At 39.6% G+C, this 21,530-nt stretch overlaps 3 protein-coding genes and 1 long non-coding RNA gene across 4 annotated transcripts in view; all 4 read left to right on the top strand.

Annotated features, from left to right (window-relative positions):
• The window catches only part of LOC141770119 (natterin-3-like), a gene marked incomplete at its 5' end in the record, with an annotated part of 32,080 nt that extends 10,933 nt beyond the window's left edge, over positions 1–21,147 (top strand). The window contains one exon of the mRNA XM_074639780.1: positions 20,794–21,147. The remainder of the gene's footprint in view (positions 1–20,793) is intronic.
• LOC141769980 (uncharacterized) overlaps positions 1–21,530 on the top strand; it is a 195,931-nt gene that overhangs the window by 12,986 nt on the left and 161,415 nt on the right. The gene's annotated exons all lie outside the window — the stretch shown is intronic.
• On the top strand, positions 2,885–21,254 carry LOC141770118 (natterin-3-like). The gene is made up of 3 exons (XM_074639779.1): positions 2,885–2,924; positions 3,779–5,253; positions 21,147–21,254. The coding sequence occupies exons 1-2, from the start codon at positions 2,885–2,887 to the stop codon at positions 4,720–4,722; spliced, it is 984 nt and encodes a 327-aa protein (XP_074495880.1). The 3' UTR covers positions 4,723–5,253; positions 21,147–21,254.
• Positions 19,673–20,794, top strand: LOC141769979 (natterin-3-like). The gene has a single exon (XM_074639539.1). The coding sequence runs from the start codon at positions 19,810–19,812 to the stop codon at positions 20,608–20,610; it is 801 nt and encodes a 266-aa protein (XP_074495640.1). The 5' UTR covers positions 19,673–19,809; the 3' UTR covers positions 20,611–20,794.

Genomic DNA, 21,530 nt, shown 5'->3' with positions numbered 1-21,530 from the left:
ATGTGGCTCGGTCTTAGGTGAACGCTGCAGCGTTGGGTACCTCCTGGAGCAAACGTTGTTCGCGTTGGAAAGGGACGATCTCCTCAGGTAGCGTGCTTTTATCTCTTGAGATAGTGGGCGTTTCTCCGGGAAAGAGCCCACGTTTCCTGTTAGCCTCATCCAATGGGGCTGCTCCCGTTTGGATTCAACTGAGATCTCGCGTGAAGATGCGAGATTTCATGAGCTTGACCGTTGGGTCCCCTGCTGTGATCAGGCTTCTGGTTTCCCATGTAGGCCAAGGCTCTTTGTCTCGTGAGGTCCCTACATAACTTTCAGAAATGCTTCTTAACAGCGACACCTGTGGCCGTGAAATCAACGAAAGTCAGCGTCGAGCTCGCGCTTGCTCACTCTAAATATACCTGAACGAGCATCGCTCAAAACAGTGAGGCGACTCACGTCAGCTAAAACCACAATATCACTCTATATTTCAGCTGCTTGGCAGTAATGTTAGCTGACCAGACCAAGGTCTCTCCATGAACATGATTTAGATCTGATCCTAGTGTTGGCTTTTCCTGCCTCAGCGCAGGCTGAGGCAGCGAGGCTCTGCAGCGTGTCTCCCTGCTCCCTCCGCCCGCAGCCGGAGAGAGCAGAGGAGACACCGGCACCCGGTCGGTAACGAGACGATAACGTTACTAGCTGAGGAGCTCCGTCACTTCACAAGACACGGGAAAGCTCTGTCGGTCTGGAGGAGCTGCAGCAGTTATTTCTGCACAAACGTCCACTGAACATTCACTAGATATTCTCAGAGCTAAACTAACTCTTCTGCAGTGTGGAGTGAGCGCGCGTTCACGTCTAGAGGTGGAGCGAACTGAGAACGCGCGCTCTGTCTGAGTGAAGGCAGGCAGGCAGAGGAGGAGAGGCAGCGGCCACACGCGAACACGCATATGCGAGCGCGCATGTTATACGCTTAAAAAGTTACAAACAGTCCCTTTAAAATGGGATGAATAGAAATAGCTTATTACAAAAAACTATAACAAGCAAAAAATCCTATGGAACTAGAAGAGTGACAGTAAATGTTGGCATTGAAAACAGAACTTGAACTGAAAAAGGAAAGATTGGAATTGAAGAAGTTCAACTGAAAAATAAAACACAAGCATTAAAAAAATACTTGATATTATTTTGATTAAGTTTAACAAGACTTATTGTGTGAATACTGTAATACAGCATTCACAGTATGTTATCCAAATCTTTATTATTCTGCTTCTTCTTCTATTTCTTCCGTACGTTTTTTGGACTCTAAATACTTCTGCATACTTTCAGCTACAGAAACTGTTCAACTATCAAAATATTCATCTCTTTAAGGACATCAGTGCTTACATTCAACTTTTACCTCTTCTACTTTTAAAATCCACACACAGTAGAGAAAATACTACACCGTGGATATGGTCATGAATGGGACCTCTTCTTTTTATGTTACCTGTAACTCTACAAACTAATAGTTAGCTAAATGATATGCTCCTAAGTAACACTGTTACTAGTTATCTTGACATGCTAACTAGGGGTGTAACGATTCATCTACTACATCAATGTATCGATTTATATTCCTACGATCCAACTACATCGACAAGTACTCAACAAGTTGTCCTTAACAGGGATGTATATCGACCTATAATCAATTTGCAAAGTAAATTATTGATTGCATCAATACTAAGAATTTGCACCTTGTATATAAGCACGTCAAACATAATATGAATGTATTTTTTCACAGTTTTGATAGTAAAGAAATGTAAAATGTTACTCTGGTTCACTCTCCCTGTGTAGCGGCAGGCTGATAGAGAGGAAGAGCCAGACAAGTGGGAGATATTCAAGCCGGGTTTAAGGTCGAGTCTGTGGAAACATTTTGACTTTTGCATAAAGGGAGATGTCCTAAATCACCCGCTGTTTGCAGAATATGCAAAGGCCAGATAAATAAAACGGAACCACGACCAATCTTTCCACGCACCTACTGAGACACCAATATTATTGCTCTACCGTTTATATTGAAAAGGAGAACAGAAGCAGGTGCTTAAACTACGGTGACCAGACGTCTCGGTTTGTCTGGGACTGTCCCGGTTTCAAGTTAGGTGTCACGAGTCCAGACAAATATCTGTCAAACAGTCGCATGTCCCAGTTTTCAACAGTCACTAACTAATTGTCCCGGTTTTCGCAAGAATCAAAATAACAATATTATACTTACATAGACGTTTATCATGTTCCACTCATTAATTAATTTATGCGCACGAGATAAGAGCCAGCACAGCGCACCGCTGCTGTCTTTAACTATATAGTGATGTTGTCTGGCAACAATTACGCACAGACACGTCTGATCCGCTGGTTACATTTTGTGCAATTTTGAACCACAGAGCCCTCCGTGCTTATGAGCACATCAAACGTGTTGTTTTGATTAATTATACACAGTTCCTTCTGCGCATCAACAGGCAATTCACTCCTCTCATAACTCCCTCAGGACCGGCCGTTCATGTCAGTCTCCATCCTGGACAAAATGTCTGAGCTCCACAATTTAATTATATTAGCCTAAGGCTGAGCCGAGCAACATGATGTGATCAAAAATGGTTCGGGTTCAAAACTAAAGTTGAAAATTAATGTATGTAGTCCCAGACAACAATATGCTTCCTCTGAGAGAAACTCTCTACAGGACTCCCAAACTGTCAGTGCGTCATGAGGGGGATAGCCCTGTGATTAAAGGGGGAGAAAGTAATGAATGTGATACAGTAAGTCATAATTGTCACAGCCGCTAATGCACCCCCTATAATAATGCCTTCTTTTTCATCCCACCCTATGCTCAAATGCGCTACAGGTGCACCATGTTAGCCATTGTGTGAGCGCATGAACGTGTGTGCGCACGATGGCTAGATTAAACCACTGTTCATTCGACCTGAAGAGAAGTTGGTTGCATTTTATTTTTTGTTCAATATTATTGCTCTACCTTTTGCTTTGAAAATGAGAACATCATTTAACTTGAATTTGATCTTTTGTTAAATATTGCACTGTCTTTTGTATGAGTTATATGTATTTGCCATTAATCGTTGTGTTTACTTGTTTATATCCATAATTAATTTATCCCTGATTCCCTTACAAGAAAAACTTTGAGGAATCCTGACCTGCATTGTGCAGTAGCAGCTATTTATTTCACACTGATAGAATTTTTGGCAAAAAAGGTATTGTGTCGATTTCAAGTCATTGAATTGAATCGTATCATATCGTATTGCTCTATATGAGCCAATATCGTCCTTGAACCGTATCGGAATCATGGAAAATTATAATAACGCATCGTTGTAAAAACGTATCACCGTTACACCCCTAATGCTAAACATTGCAGCTTATGTTAGAGCAGTTAAACACACAGTTGAATCCATTCCTAACACTTTTTCCGAACTCTTTAAATGAGTTTTACGGTGTATGCACAGTGCTTCAACATGTGTAGAAATCCAGAGCTTGACAGACCTCCATGCCTAGTTACGGTTGCTAAGCTATGATTGGACAATCACTGTTTGGGCGAGGGGTTAAGCTATGGTCAGTTTGGCTTCTTCTAAAATTCATGACAATTTGATAAGTGATTTAAAAATAATTTTGAGATAAATGTTTTGCTCTTCACTCTCCATTGGCCAGTTTTTGTTTTGCCCTATAAAGCATTTATTTCAAGCTTGTCTATTTTCAAAAAGCTTTGGGAATACATCGATTTATTAGTGATGTCATTTGGTTTATACTTAACATTGTTCCTATCTGTGCTTTCTCAAAGTGACCCTTGAAGAAACCAACCTGGAATGGCAGACCTTTAACGGCTCTATTCCCAACGGAGCAGTTTCAATCTACAACGGATACGAACAACGCACCGACTACGTTGCCAAACATGGGATTGAGGCCGGCTTCTTCTGCCCTTCCCTGGATTCTTACTGCCACTACGCCTATGGAGACAAAGAGCATCGTGTCTCCCAATTTGAGATCCTGGTGAACAAAGACGACTTTGAGTCTTTGAAGTGGAAGAATGGCTCCTACGGTTCAGTGCCTGCAAATGCAGTATACACATCCCCCAATGACATGTATGTTGGGAAGAACGAGTATGGTCTTGGGAAGGTGCATGTTAAAAATGAGGCCTTCTTCCTTCCCTGGGGAGGTAAAGAGTATTGGTACAAGAACTACCAGGTTCTGACCTTTAACTCAGATGTAATCAGCGAGCAAATTTCTGATGTCAAGTATAAAACTGATAATCTTAATATCATTAAGTATCCTCCAGAGAACTTGAAAAATTCTACAGTCATCAACAAAAGCGACCATCCAGTGACACAGACAGCCACCCTCTCAGAGGCAACCGTAGAAGAGCAAAGGTGGGACACCAGCTTTTCCATAACAGCGGGCGTCACGACTAGCATCACTGCCGGAATCCCAGATATTGCCTCTGCAACTGTTGGGTTTAGTGTGGAGACAACCCTCCAGTTCTCGAAGGGGACCACTCATAAAAAGTCAACCACCCACTCTGTTGCTGTTGAGTGCACAGTCCCACCACACCACTCCTGCAAAGTCAATATGGTGGCTCATAAGTACGGGGCAGACATCCCTTACACTGCACGCCTCAAACGCACCTACAGGAACGGGGAGACCAAGTGGACGTCCATCACCGGGACCTACAAAGGCGTCCAAGTGGGAGAAGTCTTGGCTGTGGTGGATCCCTGTCAATCTCTGTAGGCCCTGTCCCTGAAAGCATAATGGAAGAGGCTCCATGAGTTACAGTACCTGACATATTGTATGTTGGATACCCGTAATGAAAACCTAAAAAAAAATAAGTTTTATTTTTGCTTTAATTTGGCATTTAACGATTTCTTCAGTTTTTTAACAAATTGTTTACCAGGCACCAAATGTATTTTTGAGGTTTCACCTATAATGTCCAAGACACACCCCCCCAAAACCTACCCTAATTCAGAGTTTATCCAATGAATTAATTAGTTTAATTGACTAACCAATTGAAAATTACAGAAATACTTGGAAACATTGTTGTGAAACTGAGGTGAATCAGTTTGATTTCCTTTCTTCTATTGAGCTTAGAGTGATTTAGTCTCAGATATGATTTTATTCCACATATATAATCCCATATGTCTTTGTGCTCATTTAATAGTGATAACAAGTATTTGATTTTCTTTCATTCTTCAATATGTAATCCTGTGTGCTTTTATATTCACTGGTTGGTAAAAATATGTAAGAAAGTTTCCTTTGCTAAAGGTCTTATGATCTAATAGTTTGTTGATGTTTAGGTTGTTAACCATACATGGATCTGGAGTAAAAAAGTATAAATGAAGGGAGACAACAGATTATAGGAGGCTTTTTTTGACTCTGAGGATATTTTTGACTTTTTCTTTTGGGCATTTTGAAGCTTTTGGGGATCTTTTGAGATTTTAGTGGGTGTTTTGGTTCCTTTTCGTATCATTCAATTCATGTAACCAGTAATCTTCATATTATCTTTAAAAACCAATAAAACTGGATTGTATTCTGTACATTCCAACCAAAGTCCTGTCTTGCTCATCTCTGAGGGTGTCTGCTTGGTGTCCTTAAGGTAAGGTAGGAGAGCCCTTCCTCTGGGATAGACTGACAGTTAAAATGTAATTGTTATGAATTACAATAGCAAAGCTGAATACTTGCTAAGGTTAAAGTTGTGTTGTTCACTTTGTCTTGGCTTGCTAAATGGGGTTAGCTTGGATTGTTTGATGTTCTACTGGTTGAGTTGTGTTTTATGTTGCTTATAATATCAGGGCTTAAACATAGTTGTGTGTTTTAGTGTACATTAGGTGTTAGATTGGCATCCAAATTAGGGGTGATGGGGTCAGGGTCCTGAAGCTGCCCTTCATAACCGAGCGAGGCTCCCTACCGACATAGGGTTCCTCCTCCAGGATGGACTTTAAAAACTCCAGGAGTACTTCCAGTCTCCCAACACCTATTGCATACACATTTCTGTAGCATACTAAAATGCAAGACCTGAAATAAGCAATACATCAGCAGCTGGTGTTTTTAAGCCTTGCTGAACTCCTGCCTCCCTGAGCAGGCTGACACGGTCTACTTGTAGATTTTGGGAGGTCCATTCGAAACCTAGGTCAGAGGTTGCAGAACAGCCGTTTTCCAGTGCTTTATCCACACTGGAAGGGGGCACCAGTTATACTAGGCTGTATGCCAAAACAGTATGAAAATAACACATTTCATATTCCATTGTTATATAGTTACAAAAGTTATAAAATAAACTGACATGTAAACTAAATCTGTGTCACAATCACTCACATATTTAATATTCAACGTGCATGTTACAGTCAGGAACAACTTGAGTGTGCAACTATTGAAATGCTGCATACATTGTGATGATGTGTGATCAGTGTTTGATTGGTCTCACTCATTCTTTAGACAGAATTTAACCGGCTGAAGTAACGTTTCTCAGAAACCCAAAATTCGCTCATTGCTGCTTCCTTCTGTTGAGAGTAAAAGGGCTTCAACCTGCAAGTGCCGCTTGCGGCGATATTATTATTTATTGAATATATTTGCTGCTACCTGCCCATTTGCAGTATTGCAAATTGATCATATATTTGTATGTTTTTAATGGTGTGTTGTGACCTAGTTGATGACATTCATATAAATATGGATGATGATGATGACGATGATGAGGAAGAGGATGAAAATTATGCATATGATGATGAATAACATGTTAAAATCCACCGGATCGACGGGATCAGGTTTGGGGACGCCAAATTAAAAACTCACCAGCTCCCATAATGTTTGGCCCATAGGTCTAAAGGTTTACACCGGTGTAGTTGACATGATGTTTGAGCTCATGTGTGGTACGTTGTGTTTTTAATAGTGATTCTAAAGGCGTTAAAGGAAATGGACGATTTATTTTCTGTTCCAGTTCCTTGTAGTCTTACTAAAAGAAGTTTGTTTTTGTAGCCTACCTGTTTTTCAACATTGATGAGTGAGTCTACCATCAGGAATGAATGCCACTACCAGGGAGAATGAGGAAACGGAACGAGATAGAAGACAAAGTAAAAATCCCCTCACCTGAGCTTCTCCGCCTATCTGGCATCAAAGCCCAGATGAAGTGAAAGTACATATTTTGGTTTGATTAAGCAATAAGTCAGCTACGTAAGCCTGGACATGTTAGACTTCTGTTTAAATCTGATGGTGAGTGCTTCTCATAACCTTCAACCACCTATTTTGACTAATTTGAAAATTCAGTAGTTCTAGGTTAGTAATAGAAAGCTAATTTATCTAAGTAATTTACTACCACTCACCTCATTAAAAGCAATCATTGCTCAACATTAGAAATAGAGATTTACTGACTCATATCAGATTCTGTATTTACGAACTTCCTAACTGCAAAAAAAAACTATTTCCCATGAGCAGACAATCTGAAGATGTTAGTCATTCTCATGATCAAAGTCTTGTATTTCTGTGCTCATACAAACGGTGTCTTACAATAAGTGCATTAAAACTAAACAGGAACAAGAGCTAGATGTCATCAAAAGTTGGAGGTGAAAAAAAGCATCAAACATACAGATATATTATGTCAGACATCATGTGGGGCTTTTTGCATTTCATGTGCAAGGCTTGGAGTTGTCTAGAGTTTCACATCGGTCCGCCACGGCCTGGACTTCTCTAACCTGAACTCTGTCGTACGTTCCAGCTGACCTCATACACTGTTTTGTAGCTATACCTACAAATATTAATGTACCGTAATTAGTATATATCCCACAAAATCAATTCGTATGTAATTTACGTAATCGTGAACCAGGAGGTATAAATAGTGGTGAACGCCACAAAGGGAGGACGGTGGGTCAAAAAATACCGGACTTTCAACAAGGAGACCGGCGTTTGTGTCCAGTGTGAAACCAGAAGTCAACGTTGATTTATTTGTAACGTAACTTACGTATTTCAGTAACGTGGTTTTCTGTGTTATTTTAAGCCAAACCACAATCTATTCCTAAACCTAACTAAGTGATTTTCTTGCCTTAATCTAACGAAGTTGTTTCCTGTGAAGATGGAAGATTATTTTGAAAAGACTGTATGCATGTAACAAGCAATAATTGACACGTTGACATTGATGTTACGTTGCCCAGTGTTGGACGTGGTGTGGATCTCCCCATTGGCTTTTGATTCTCAGCAATTATTGGATCAGTAGCCATTTGTGCATGCATTATAGTCCCCAGAGGATGAATCCTAACATCGTTGGTGATCCCCTGACCTTTCCTTAATTTCCTCCATGAGGTTGACAGTTTTGGGGATCTAGTGAAACTATGAAATTTAGTTCAAACATTCTTGTCCCCTACTGGCAAATTGTATTAACTTTGAAGATGCCCTGAATTTTCCTCAAGGACCATTATCAGGTGAAAATTGTATTTCACTATAAGTAGTGATACTTTGGTTTATGACCAAATACCTGTGACATTCCCATCAGCCTCAGCTGTACTTTGTATTTAGTGCTAATTAGCAAATGTTAGCATGCTAACAGGTTAAACTATGATGTTGAACATTGTGAACACCAGCATGTTAGCATTGCCATTGTGAGTGTGTTAGCATGCTGATATTGGCATGTCTGTTGTTAAAGTCACAGTAAAACAGAAGTTGGCTTCTGTGGCATTTTTCTGGAGTACATTGGTGAGGTACAATTACAAAAAATCAAATTCTGTAAGGCTCTGCAATACCTCCACCCACACTTCCTTCGTCCATATTGTTAGGGCAGGAGGAGGACAAGGAGAAATTACTCATTTAGAACCTTAACCACAGTCTTTTGAAAATGGAAACAAATATTTTTACCAACTAAAATCCAAACGCATACCGACCCATGATATTGCTCTGCTAGCTATGACTTCCGAGCAGAGTTTAATGTGGTTGGATACATTTATGTAAATCTTCAAGACAAGTCATAAAAAAATCAAAAGGTTTTACAGGAAGAGAACCATGGCAGGATTTTGATGTGAAATTGCTCAAAAATGATGCTATATATATTTGGCATGAAACAAGAGATAACTGAACATAACAACAGAAATCATGACCTGATTACTCAAGCTCATCCACAGACCTTTCATTACTTGAAACTTCTCTCGGAGGTCATCTCTGCGGCTGATATCTACAACACTTGGCAACTCACACAAAAACAATCTAGATTGATAAATAGCACTACAGGTAAGAGGGAAAATATGCTTTGATTTTGGGGTGAACTGTCCCTTTAAAGGTAATCACAGCATCTTTAAAAACAATTCTAAAACTTTCAGGGAAAATGGAGCACACTTTAATGGCCAAGCAAGAAACATGTTGGTGAATTATTAGTAAGTAGTTTCTGTCTGATACTTCCTTGTTTCTCTGTTTTCTTTAAATCAACATAACAACATGTTAAGGCAAGTTGAGCGCAAAGAGCCAAAACAAGCTCTCCAAGATTGTTCACATTGCAAGGGAGGTGATTGGCAAGTCACAGAAACAACTTTGCAAGATATGTGACAGAGCTGTACACGGAAAGGCTTAACAGATACCTCACACCCACTACACTCAGTGTTTGAACTGCTCCCATCTAGCCGTCGATTTAGGGTCCCAAGGGCCAGCCGGAACATATACAGGAAGTCTTTTATTCCCCATGCCACACAGGCATTGGACACAGAATGACTGTATCAGGGAACACTTGTTATTTTATCAGATTTGCTCTCTTGTTAGGTTCAAACCGCAAAGGGGTAGAACCTTATTGAGTTTGTGCAGTTTGTTGTGACTGGAATGAGCTTGAAATATGAAACTTTGCCCAATAACTGGAAATGATGTAGTGCTGTAATTAACGCCCAAAACGGGATTTTGGAAAGGCCACGCCCCTCACACCGTGAGTCCACTTGAAATGTGAAATAAATGTCCAGCTCCTTGTGCTATACGAGAAAGTTTCTTGGACACAGAAGTCTGCCATGATGGATTTTTTGAGTATTTGCAAAATGTGAAAAACACTTCGATTATTACTCTATCAACACCAAATTTGGTAAACAACCTTGCTGGACTAAGAGACACATTTCTACCATAAATGGGCAAGTTCGGTCAAAAAACCTGGCTGCCATCAGTCAAAAAGTCTTCGCAATCTCAGGGCTTAGCAGGAAAGGGTCATAACTCATCAGCCATTAGTCCAATCATCATCAAGCTTAATTGGTAGATATTTTCAGTACATGTTTGGGAATTGGCACACCAAAGCATTTTGAGCTCAACCCATAAGGGGGCGCCCCAAATACCAAAAAGGTGTACCTCAAAACACAGTGAACAGAATTTCATCAAATTTGGTGCACATGCTCTGAAGTGTCATATTGATTGGTACATGTGGATGTGGCCTATTTAGCATTATATGCTATATTTTGCCTTGACTCAATTTGCAGTGAGCTGGAACTAGTTAGAGACATGAAACTTGGTACTATGACTGGAAATGATGTGAAAATGTTCCAAATAAAATTTGATCCCAATCGGCCTGATGGTGGCAGTGGTGGTTGACAGCCGAAAAAGTGAAAACTTGTAACTTGTAAAGGCCGGCCCCCTCACACCGTGAGTCCGATTGACTTGAAATTTGACATCTACATTTCAATGTGTTGTACCAAAAAGCCTCCTGGACATTTGAGGCCACCATGAGGGATTTTTTGCTAATTTGCATAATTTGAAAAACACTCGTGAATAGACTTTGGGGGATTTTGACTCTATCAACACCAAATTACAGTCGTTTGGGACTTAGATACACAGTTCTACTACACGTGAGCAAAGGATGGTCAAAAAACATGGCCACCATCAATCAAAAAGTCTTTGCTGCTACCTGCCCATTTGCAGTATTGCAAATTGATCATACATTTGTACGTTTTTAATGATGTGTTGTGACCTAGTTGATGAAATTCATACAAATATGGATGACGATGATGAGGAAGAGGATGAAAATTATGCATCTGATGATGATTAACATGTTAAAATCCACCAGATCGACGGGATCAGGTTTGGGGACGCCAAACTAAAAACTCACCAGCTCCCATAATGTTTGGCCCATAGGTCTAAAAGTTTACACCGGTGTAGTTGACATGATGTTTGAGCTCATGTGTGGTACGTTGTGTTTTTAATAGTGATTCTAAAGGCGTCAAAGGAAATGGACGATTTATTTTCTGTTCCAGTTCCTTGTAGTCTTACTAAAAGAAGTTTGTTTTTGTAGCCTACCTGTTTTTCAACATTGATGAGTGAGTCTACCATCAGGAATGAATGCCACTACAAGGGAGAATGAGGAAACGGAACGAGATAGAAGACAAAGTAAAAATCCCTCCACCTGAGCTTCTCCGCCTATCTGGCATCAAAGCCCAGATGAAGTGAAAGTACATATTTTGGTTTGATTAAGCAATAAGTCAGCTACGTAAGCCTGGACATGTTAGACTTCTGTTTAAATCTGATGGTGAGTGCTTCTCATAACTTTCAACCACCTATTTTGACTAATTTGAAAATTCAGTAGTTCTAGGTTAGTAATAGAAAGCTAATTTATCTAAGTAATTTACTACCACTCACCTCATTAAAAGCAATCATTGCTCAACATTAGAAATAGAGATTTACTGACTCATATCAGATTCTGTATTTACGAACTTCCTAACTGCAAAAGAAAAACTATTTCCCATGAGCAGACAATCTGAAGATGTTAGTCATTCTCATGATCAAAGTCTGTTCTGTTCTCATACAAACGGTGTCTTACAATAAGTGCATTAAAGCTAAACAGGAACAAGAGCTAGATGTCATCAAAAGTTGGAAGTGAAAAAAATTATCAAACATACAGATATATTATGTCAGACATCATGTGGGGCTTTTTGCATTTCATGTGCAAGGCTTGGAGTTGTCTAGAGTTTCACATCGGTCCGCCACGGCCTGGACTTCTCTAACCTGAACTCTGTCGTACGTTCCAGCTGACCTCATACACTGTTTTGTAGCTATACCTACAAATATTAATGTACTGTAATTAGTATATATCCCACAAAATCAATTCGTATGTAATTTACGTAATCGTGAACCAGGAGGTATAAATAGTGGTGAACGCCACAAAGGGAGGATGGTGGGTCAAAAAATACCGGACTTTCAACAAGGAGACCGGCGTTTGTGTCCAGTGTGAAACCAGAAGTCAACGTTGATTTATTTGTAACGTAACTTACGTATTTCAGTAACGTGGTTTTCTGTGTTATTTTAAGCCAAACCACAATCTATTCCTAAACCTAACTAAGTGATTTTCTTGCCTTAATCTAACGAAGTTGTTTCCTGTGAAGATGGAAGATTATTTTGAAAAGACTGTATGCATGTAACAAGCAATAATTGACACGTTGACATTGATGTTACGTTGCCCAGTGTTGGACGTGGTGTGGATCTCCCCATTGGCTTTTGATTCTCAGCAATTATTGGATCAGTAGCCATTTGTGCATGCATTATAGTCCCCAGAGGATGAATCCTAACATCGTTGGTGATCCCCTGACCTTTCCTTAATTTCCTCCATGAGGTTGACAGTTTTGGGGATCTAGTGAAACTATGAAATTTAGTTCAAACATTCTTGTCCCCTACTGGCAAATTGTATTAACTTTGAAGATGCCCTGAATTTTCCTCAAGGACCATTATCAGGTGAAAATTGTATTTCACTATAAGTAGTGATACTTTGGTTTATGACCAAATACCTGTGACATTCCCATCAGCCTCAGCTGTACTTTGTATTTAGTGCTAATTAGCAAATGTTAGCATGCTAACAGGTTAAACTATGATGTTGAACATTGTGAACACCAGCATGTTAGCATTGCCATTGTGAGTGTGTTAGCATGCTGATATTGGCATGTCTGTTGTTAAAGTCACAGTAAAACAGAAGTTGGCTTCTGTGGCATTTTTCTGGAGTACATTGGTGAGGTACAATTACAAAAAATCAAATTCTGTAAGGCTCTGCAATACCTCCACCCACACTTCCTTCGTCCATATTGTTAGGGCAGGAGGAGGACAAGGAGAAATTACTCATTTAGAACCTTAACCACAGTCTTTTGAAAATGGAAACAAATATTTTTACCAACTAAAATCCAAACGCATACCGACCCATGATATTGCTCTGCTAGCTATGACTTCCGAGCAGAGTTTAATGTGGTTGGATACATTTATGTAAATCTTCAAGACAAGTCATAAAAAAATCAAAAGGTTTTACAGGAAGAGAACCATGGCAGGATTTTGATGTGAAATTGCTCAAAAATGATGCTTTATATATTTGGCATGAAACAAGAGATAACTGAACATAACAACAGAAATCATGACCTGATTACTCAAGCTCATCCACAGACCTTTCATTACTTGAAACTTCTCTCGGAGGTCATCTCTGCGGCTGATATCTACAACACTTGGCAACTCACACAAAAACAATCTAGATTGATAAATAGCACTACAGGTAAGAGGGAAAATATGCTTTGATTTTGGGGTGAACTGTCTCTTTAAAGGTAATCACAGCATCTTTAAAAACAATTCTAAAACTTTCAGGGAAAATGGAGCACACTTTAATGGCCAAGCAAGAAACATGTTGGTGAATTATTAGTAAGTAGTTTCTGTCTGATACTTCCTTGTTTCTCTGTTTTCTTTAAATCAACATAACAACATGTTAAGGCAAGTTGAGCGCAAAGAGCCAAAACAAGCTCTCCAAGATTGTTCACATTGCAAGGGAGGTGATTGGCAAGTCACAGAAACAACTTTGCAAGATATGTGACAGAGCTGTACACGGAAAGGCTTAACAGATACCTCACACCCACTACACTCAGTGTTTGAACTGCTCCCATCTAGCCGTCGATTTAGGGTCCCAAGGGCCAGCCGGAACATATACAGGAAGTCTTTTATTCCCCATGCCACACAGGCATTGGACACAGAATGACTGTATCAGGGAACACTTGTTATTTTATCAGATTTGCTCTCTTGTTAGGTTCAAACCGCAAAGGGGTAGAACCGTATTGAGTTTGTGCAGTTTGTTGTGACTGGAATGAGCTTGAAATATGAAACTTTGCCCAATAACTGGAAATGATGTAGTGCTGTAATTAACGCCCAAAACGGGATTTTGGAAAGGCCACGCCCCTCACACCGTGAGTCCACTTGAAATGTGAAATAAATGTCCAGCTCCTTGTGCTATACGAGAAAGTTTCTTGGACACAGAAGTCTGCCATGATGGATTTTTTGAGTATTTGTAAAATGTGAAAAACACTTCGATTATTACTCTATCAACACCAAATTAGCTAAACAACCTTGCTGGACTAAGAGAATTTGAATGTTTTCTGCATAATTTTATATACATTACCTCAAGTTCAGTCCGAAATTTGGTATCACTCAACACTTTGGGATCTCCACTATAAGTTCTAATAAAGTTCCGTTGGTTTGAATAATGTTAAATTGCACAATATGAGTTTTATAAAGACTAGCCACTGGCAATCAATCAAGAGCCTGGGGCAGTGTCATTTAGCTGGCACGAAATCTTACAGTAATGAATAGACTTCTGTTTGTCATTGCTTCTGAGGAAAATATCTTTCTCCAACTGCTTTTCTTGTTGTTAACTGTATAAACAGGTTGTGTGATCAGTTTGTAAAATGTATGAGGGGGTTGTCTTTGGTTTTGTGCTTGAGGGGAGACACTGCAGGTGAAGAGGGTACCATTTCTAACGAATAGATCCCATCATGAAACTTCCCCAGTTGATAACAACACCAACACTTACATAAAGGCAATCATTATTTGTATTACATAGTGGGGGCTTTTATTTTGAAAACTGTTAGTGGGCGCTAGTGAGCCAATTTTCAATCCGCAGATCACAATTTTCACCAGTTGTGATAAGCGTGCCAAGTTTCGTGAGTTTTGAAATACCCCTAGCCCCTTAAAAATGTGTTGGTATTGGAAAAATAAAATTAATAATAATCCTTACAGTTTCAATAGGGCCTACGCCGGCCGACCACTGGTCGGTGCTCGGTGTGTTTTTAGGAATAAAATTATCTATAACCACAGAGAGAGCCTGTGGGAAACATTATCAGTTTCCCACAGGCTCTTGGGAAACTGATAATGCCCAAAAGAGCCCCTCAGCTAGCTCATTGATTGTAATGTTATTTCACCTCAACAAAACACAAATGTGGAGACTTTTAAAACTCTCCATCAAAGTCTTGGGGTGCCCAAAGTGAAATGATTTCAGCAATATGTGACGGCCCCTGCCTCACTACTGAGATGCCAGTGTGGATTTGCCATTCATTCTTTCCCTAAGTCCTTGAAGGTATCACGGGAGAGGATGCCTGATGCAGAGCACCTGATGCTGGTGCGTCCTGAGTATAAAAGCCCCAATCAAGCGCTGCTCTGCTCTCTCTTTTCCTTCACCTGGACTCATCCCTGTCAGAACCTGCCGGGCTGCCTTTGTTTGACTTTTCTTTAGTTTTCACTCACAACACATCACACTTCATCATGCTCACACATCCACATCTACATTACTGATGTTACTGACTGACACACTCCACATTTGTAGTTATTTCTGTATATCCTTAATTTATTTGTAATAAATATCTTTAATTTACAATCATTCACTGCGTCCTTTCCCGTATTTGTCATGGCCTAGGAGCCGGGCTATGACAAATACAACTTGGATGTATTTTTCAAGTACAGTAGTACCTCTCTCTGTGTTATCACCAGTTATCTCTAACAATGACTCATCACGTTCAGACCCTTCAGAGTGATTCTGATTAGCTGATTAAGGCCTAGTCCACATGCTCACAGGTATTTTTATAAACATTGTTTTTCCTCCTTCATTCTCAAAAAAAATCTCAAAACTCAAAATGCAAAAGCACAATTGAAGCACTCTCACACACAAAATTAGATCATTGCATTTTATTTTTATTTTTGCTCATATAACACATACATATGTGGGAAATCATGATGCTATTGTAGAATTACAATTTCATTTTCAAGTTCACATTATCATTTGAATAAAGTCCCCTTCCATAGAGATGGAGTATGCAATGTCCACCATCAGGAAACATGAATGATTTCACCAGGGAGAACGGAGGAAACTGGAGGAACAAGAATGAAGATAATAATCCCCCCCACCTGAGCTTCCCCGCCCATCTCCCCACCTTTACCTGATTTCATTATCAGCCTCTACAGTACTTATACCAGCCTCTTTCTGCTATCTGTCACCAGTTTCTTGGAACCTGGTCACCTGTCACCTACCTGCCAGCCTGCCAGCCTACCAGCCTGCCAGCCTGACCCTCTGCCTGATCCCTGGACTTCTGAACCTTGTGAGTTGTTGCAACTTACCCATACATTAACTGAACTGATCATGTCTGCTTTTGTCTGTGTTTGGGTCTTTCCCTTGTTGCCTTGCACACGCCAGCACACATCAGTAGTGATAACAGATTTTTACTTTATCTTCATTCATGTTATTTTTTTGATTAAAATATACATTTTTAAAAAGTGTCCAACCTACCTGCTGTATCTACACTGACCAATAAACCTATAATATCATTATTATTATTATTATTATTATACTGATACATTCCCAAACTTCCCGACTGCAAAAAATGATTTTCCATGAGCAGACAATCTGAAGATGCTCATCTTTCACATGATCAAAGTCTTGTTTTTCTGTGCTCATGTTCTTTAAAACAAACTCTGCCTTTTAGCTGTCTGAGTAGCTCAGCATTTGATGATCTGATATTTTAAATAACAATGCTTCTGTTGTGTGTTTCATCTGCAGCTGAAGCTGAGTGTTGCTGACGATGGCTAGATCAGGTAAAGTGAAGCTGCCGTCACAGTATGATATTTCCATGCTGCTGTTTTTCTTTTCGTCACCTAAAATGGGATGAATAGAAATAGCTTATTACAAAAAACTATAACAAGCAAAAAATCCTATGGAACTAGAAGAGTGACAGTAAATGTTGGCATTGAAAACAGAACTTGAACTGAAAAAGGAAAGATTGGAATTGAAGAAGTTCAACTGAAAAATAAAACACAAGCATTAAAAAAATACTTGATATTATTTGGATTAAGTTTAACAAGACTTATTGTGTGAATACTGTAATACAGCATTCACAGTATGTTATCCAAATCTTTATTATTCTGCTTCTTCTTCTATTTCTTCCGTACGTTTTTTGGACTCTAACTACTTCTGCATACTTTCAGCTACAGAAACAGTTCAACTATCAAAATATTCATCTCTTTAAGGACATCAGTGCTTACATTCAACTTTTACCACTTATACTTTTTAAAATCCACACACAGTAGAGAAAATACTACACCGTGGATATGGTCATGAATGGGACCTCTTCTTTTTATGTTACCTGTAACTCCACAAACTAATAGTTAGCTAAATGATATGCTCCTAAGTAAAACAGTTACTAGTTATCTTGACATGCAAACCAGGGGTGTAATGATTCATCTACTACATCGATGTATCGATTTATATTCCTACGATCCAACTACATTGACAGGTACTCAACAAGTTGTCCTTAACGGGGATGTATATCGACCTATAATCAATTTGCAAAGAAAATTATTAATTGCATCAATACTAAGAATTTGCACCTTGTATATAAGCACGTCAAACGTAATATGAATGTATTTTTTCACACTTTTGATAGTAAAGAAATGTAAAATGTTACTCCGGTTCACTCTCCCTGTGTAGCGGCAGGCTGATAGAGAGGAAGAGCCAGACAAGTGGGAGATATTCAAGCCGGGTTTAAGGTCGAGTCTGTGGAAACATTTTGACTTTTGCATAAAGGGAGATGTCCTAAATCACCCGCTGTTTGCAGAATATGCAAAGGCCAGATAAATAAAACGGCAACACGACCAATCTTTCCACGCACCTACTGAGACACCAATATTATTGCTCTACCGTTTATATTGAAAAGGAGAACAGAAGCAGGTGCTTAAACTACGGTGACCAGACGTCTCGGTTTGTCTGGGACTGTCCCGGTTTCAAGTTAGGTGTCACGAGTCCAGACAAATATCTGTCAAACAGTCGCATGTCCCGGTTTTCAACAGTCACAAACTAATTGTCCCGGTTTTCGCAAGAATCAAAATAACAATATTATACTTACATAGACGTTTATCATGTTCCACTCATTAATTAATTTATGCGCACGAGATAAGAGCCAGCACTGCGCACCGCTGCTGTCTTTAACTACATAGTGATGTTGTCTGGCAACAATTACGCACAGACACGTCTGATCCGCTGGTTACATTTTGTGCAGTTTTGAACCACAGAGCCCTCCGTGCTTATGAGCACGTCAAACGTGTTGTTTTGATTAATTATACACAGTTCCTTCTGCGCATCAACAGGCATTTCGCTCCTCTTATAACTCCCTCAGGACCGGCCGTTCATGTCAATCTTTCACCCGGTGTCTCCATCCTGGACAAAATGTCTGAGCTCCACAATTTAATTATAATAGCCTAAGGCAGAGCCGAGCAACATGATGTGATCAAAATGGTTCAGGTTCAAAACTAAAGTTGAAAATTAATGTATGTAGTCCCAGACAACAATATGCTTCCTCTGAGAGAAACTCTCTACAGGACTCCCAAACTGTCAGTACGTCATGAGGGGGAGAGCCCTGTGATTAAAGGGGGAGAAAGTAATGAATGTGATACAGTAAGTCATAATTGTCACAGCCTCTAATGCACCCCCTATAATAATGCCTTCTTTTTCATCCCACCCTATGCTCAAATGCGCTACAGGTGCACCATGTTAGCCATTGTGTGAGCGCATGAACGTGTGTGCGCACGATGGCTAGATTAAACCACTGTTCATTTGACCTCAAGAGAAGTTGGTTGCATTTTATTTTTTGTTAAATATTATTGCTCTACCTTTTGCTTTGAAAATGAGAACATCATTTAACTTGAATTTGATTACATTTTTTGTTAAATATTGCACTTCCTTTTGTATGAGTTATATGTATTTGTCATTAATAGTTGTGTTTACTTGTTTATATCCATAATTAATTTATCCCTGATTCCCTTACAAGAAAAACTTTGAGGAATCCTGACCTGCATTGTGCAGTATCAGCTATTTATTTCACACTGATAGAATCTTTGGCAAAAAAGGTATTGTGTCGATTTCAAGTCATTGAATTGAATCGTACCATATCGTATTGCTCAAGATGAGCCAAATATCGTATCGGAATCATGGAAAATTATAATAACGCATCATTGTAAAAACGTATCACCGTTACACCCCTAATGCTAAACATTGCAGCTTATGTTAGAGCAGTTGAATCCATTCCTAACACTTTTTCCAAACTCTTTAAATGAGTTTTACAGTGTATGCACAGCGCTTCAACATGTGGAGAAATCCAGAGCTCGACAGACCTCCATGCCTAGTTACGGTTGCTAAGCTATGGTAGGACGATCACTGTTTGGGCGAGGGGTTAAGCTATGGTCAGTTTGGCTTCTTCTAAAATTCATGACAATTTGATGAGTGATTTAAAAATAATTTTGAGATAAATGTTTTGCTTTTCGCTCTCCATTGGCCAGTTTTTGTTTTGCCCTATAAAGCATTCATTCCAAGCTTGTCTATTTTCAAAAAGCTTTGGGAATACATCGATTAATTAGTGATGTCATTTGGTTTATACTTAACATTGTTCCTATCTGTGCTTTCTCAAAGTGACCCTTGAAGAAACCAACCTGGAATGGCAGACCTTTAACGGCTCTATCCCCGACGGAGCCGTTTCAATCTACAACGGATACGAAAAACGCATCGACTACGTTGCCAAATATGGGATTCAGCCCGGCTTCTACAACCCTAACATGGGTTCCCACTGCCACTACTCCTATAGCGGCAAAGAGCTTCTTCGCTCCCCATTTGAGATCCTGGTGAACAAAGACGACTTTGAGTCTTTGGAATGGAAAGATGGCTCCTGGGGTTCAGTGCCTGCAAATTCAGTATACACATCCCCCAATGACAAGTATGTTGGGAAGAACCAGTATGGTCTTGGGAAGGTGGGTGTTAAATATGAGGCCTTCTTCTATCCCTGGAAAGGTAAAGAGTATTGTTACAGGAACTACCAGGTTCTGACCTTTAGCTCAGATGTAATCAGCGAGCACATTTCTGATGTCAAGTATAAAACTGATAATCTTAATATCATTAAGTATCCTCCAGAGATCTTGAACAATTCTACAGTCGTCAACAAAAGCGACCAGCCAGTGATAGAGACAGCCACCCTCTCAGAGGCAACCGAAGAAGAGCAAAGGTGGGACACCAGCTTTTCCATAACAGCGGGCGTCACGACTAGCATCACTGCCGGAATCCCAGATATTGCCTCTGCAACTGTTGGGTTTAGTGTGGAGACAACCCTCCAGTTGTCCGAGGGGACCACTAATAAAAAGTCAACCACCCACTCTATTGCTGTTGAGTGCAAAGTCCCACCACACCACTCCTGCAAAGTCAATATGGTGGGGTACAAGTACGGGGCAGACATCCCTTACACTGCACGCCTCAAACGCACCTACAGGAACGGGGAGACCAAGTGGACGTCCATCACCGGGACCTACAAAGGCGTCCAAGTGGGAGATGTCTTGGCTGTGGTGGAGCCCTGTGAACCTCTGTAGACCCTCTCCCTGAAAGAATAATGGAAGAGGCTCCATGAGTTACAGTACCTGACATATTGAATGTTGGATACTCGTAATGAAAACCTAAAAAAAAATATGTTTTATTTATGTTTTAATTTAGCATTTATCGATTTCTTCAGTTTTTCAACAAATGATTTACCAGGCAACAAATGTATTGTTGAGGTTTCACCTATAATGTCAGAGACACACACCCCCAAAACCTACCCTAATTCAGAGTTTAACCAATTAATTAATCAATTGACTTTAATTGACTAACCAATTGAAAATTACAGAAATACTTGGAAACATTGTTGTGAAACTGAGGTGAATCAGTATGATTTCCTTTCTTCTATTGAGCTTAGAGTGATTTAGTCTCAGATATGATTTTATTCCACATATATAATCCCATATGTCTTTGTGCTCATTTAATAGTGATAACAAGTAGTTGATTTTCTTTCATTCTTCAATATGTAATCCTGTGTGCTTTTATATTCACTGGTTGGTAAACATATGTAAGAAAGTTTTCTTCACTAAAGGTCTTACGTATCCAATAGTTTGTTGATGTTTATGTTGTTAACCATACATGGATCCGGAGTAAAAAAGTATAAATAAGGGGAGACAACAGATTATAGGAGGCTTTTTTTGACACTGAGGATATTTTTGACTTTTTCTTTTGGGCATTTTGAAGCTTTTGGGGATCTTTTGAGATTTTACTGGGTGTTTTGGTTCCTTTTTGTATCATTCAATTCATGTAACCAGTAATCTTCATATTATCTTTAAAAACCAATAAAACTGGATTGTATTCTGTACATTCCAACCAAAGTCCTGTCTTGCTCATCTCTGAGGGTGTCTGCTTGGTGTCCTTAAGGTAAGGTAAGAGAGCCCTTCCCCTGGGATAGGCTGACAGTTAAAATGTAATT

Source organism: Sebastes fasciatus, chromosome 6, assembly GCF_043250625.1.
Source record: "Sebastes fasciatus isolate fSebFas1 chromosome 6, fSebFas1.pri, whole genome shotgun sequence".
NCBI classification, from domain to species: Eukaryota; Metazoa; Chordata; class Actinopteri; order Perciformes; family Sebastidae; genus Sebastes; species Sebastes fasciatus.
The sequence above is the reverse complement of the archived record's forward strand: the minus strand, read 5'-3'. Positions and strand labels throughout refer to the sequence as shown.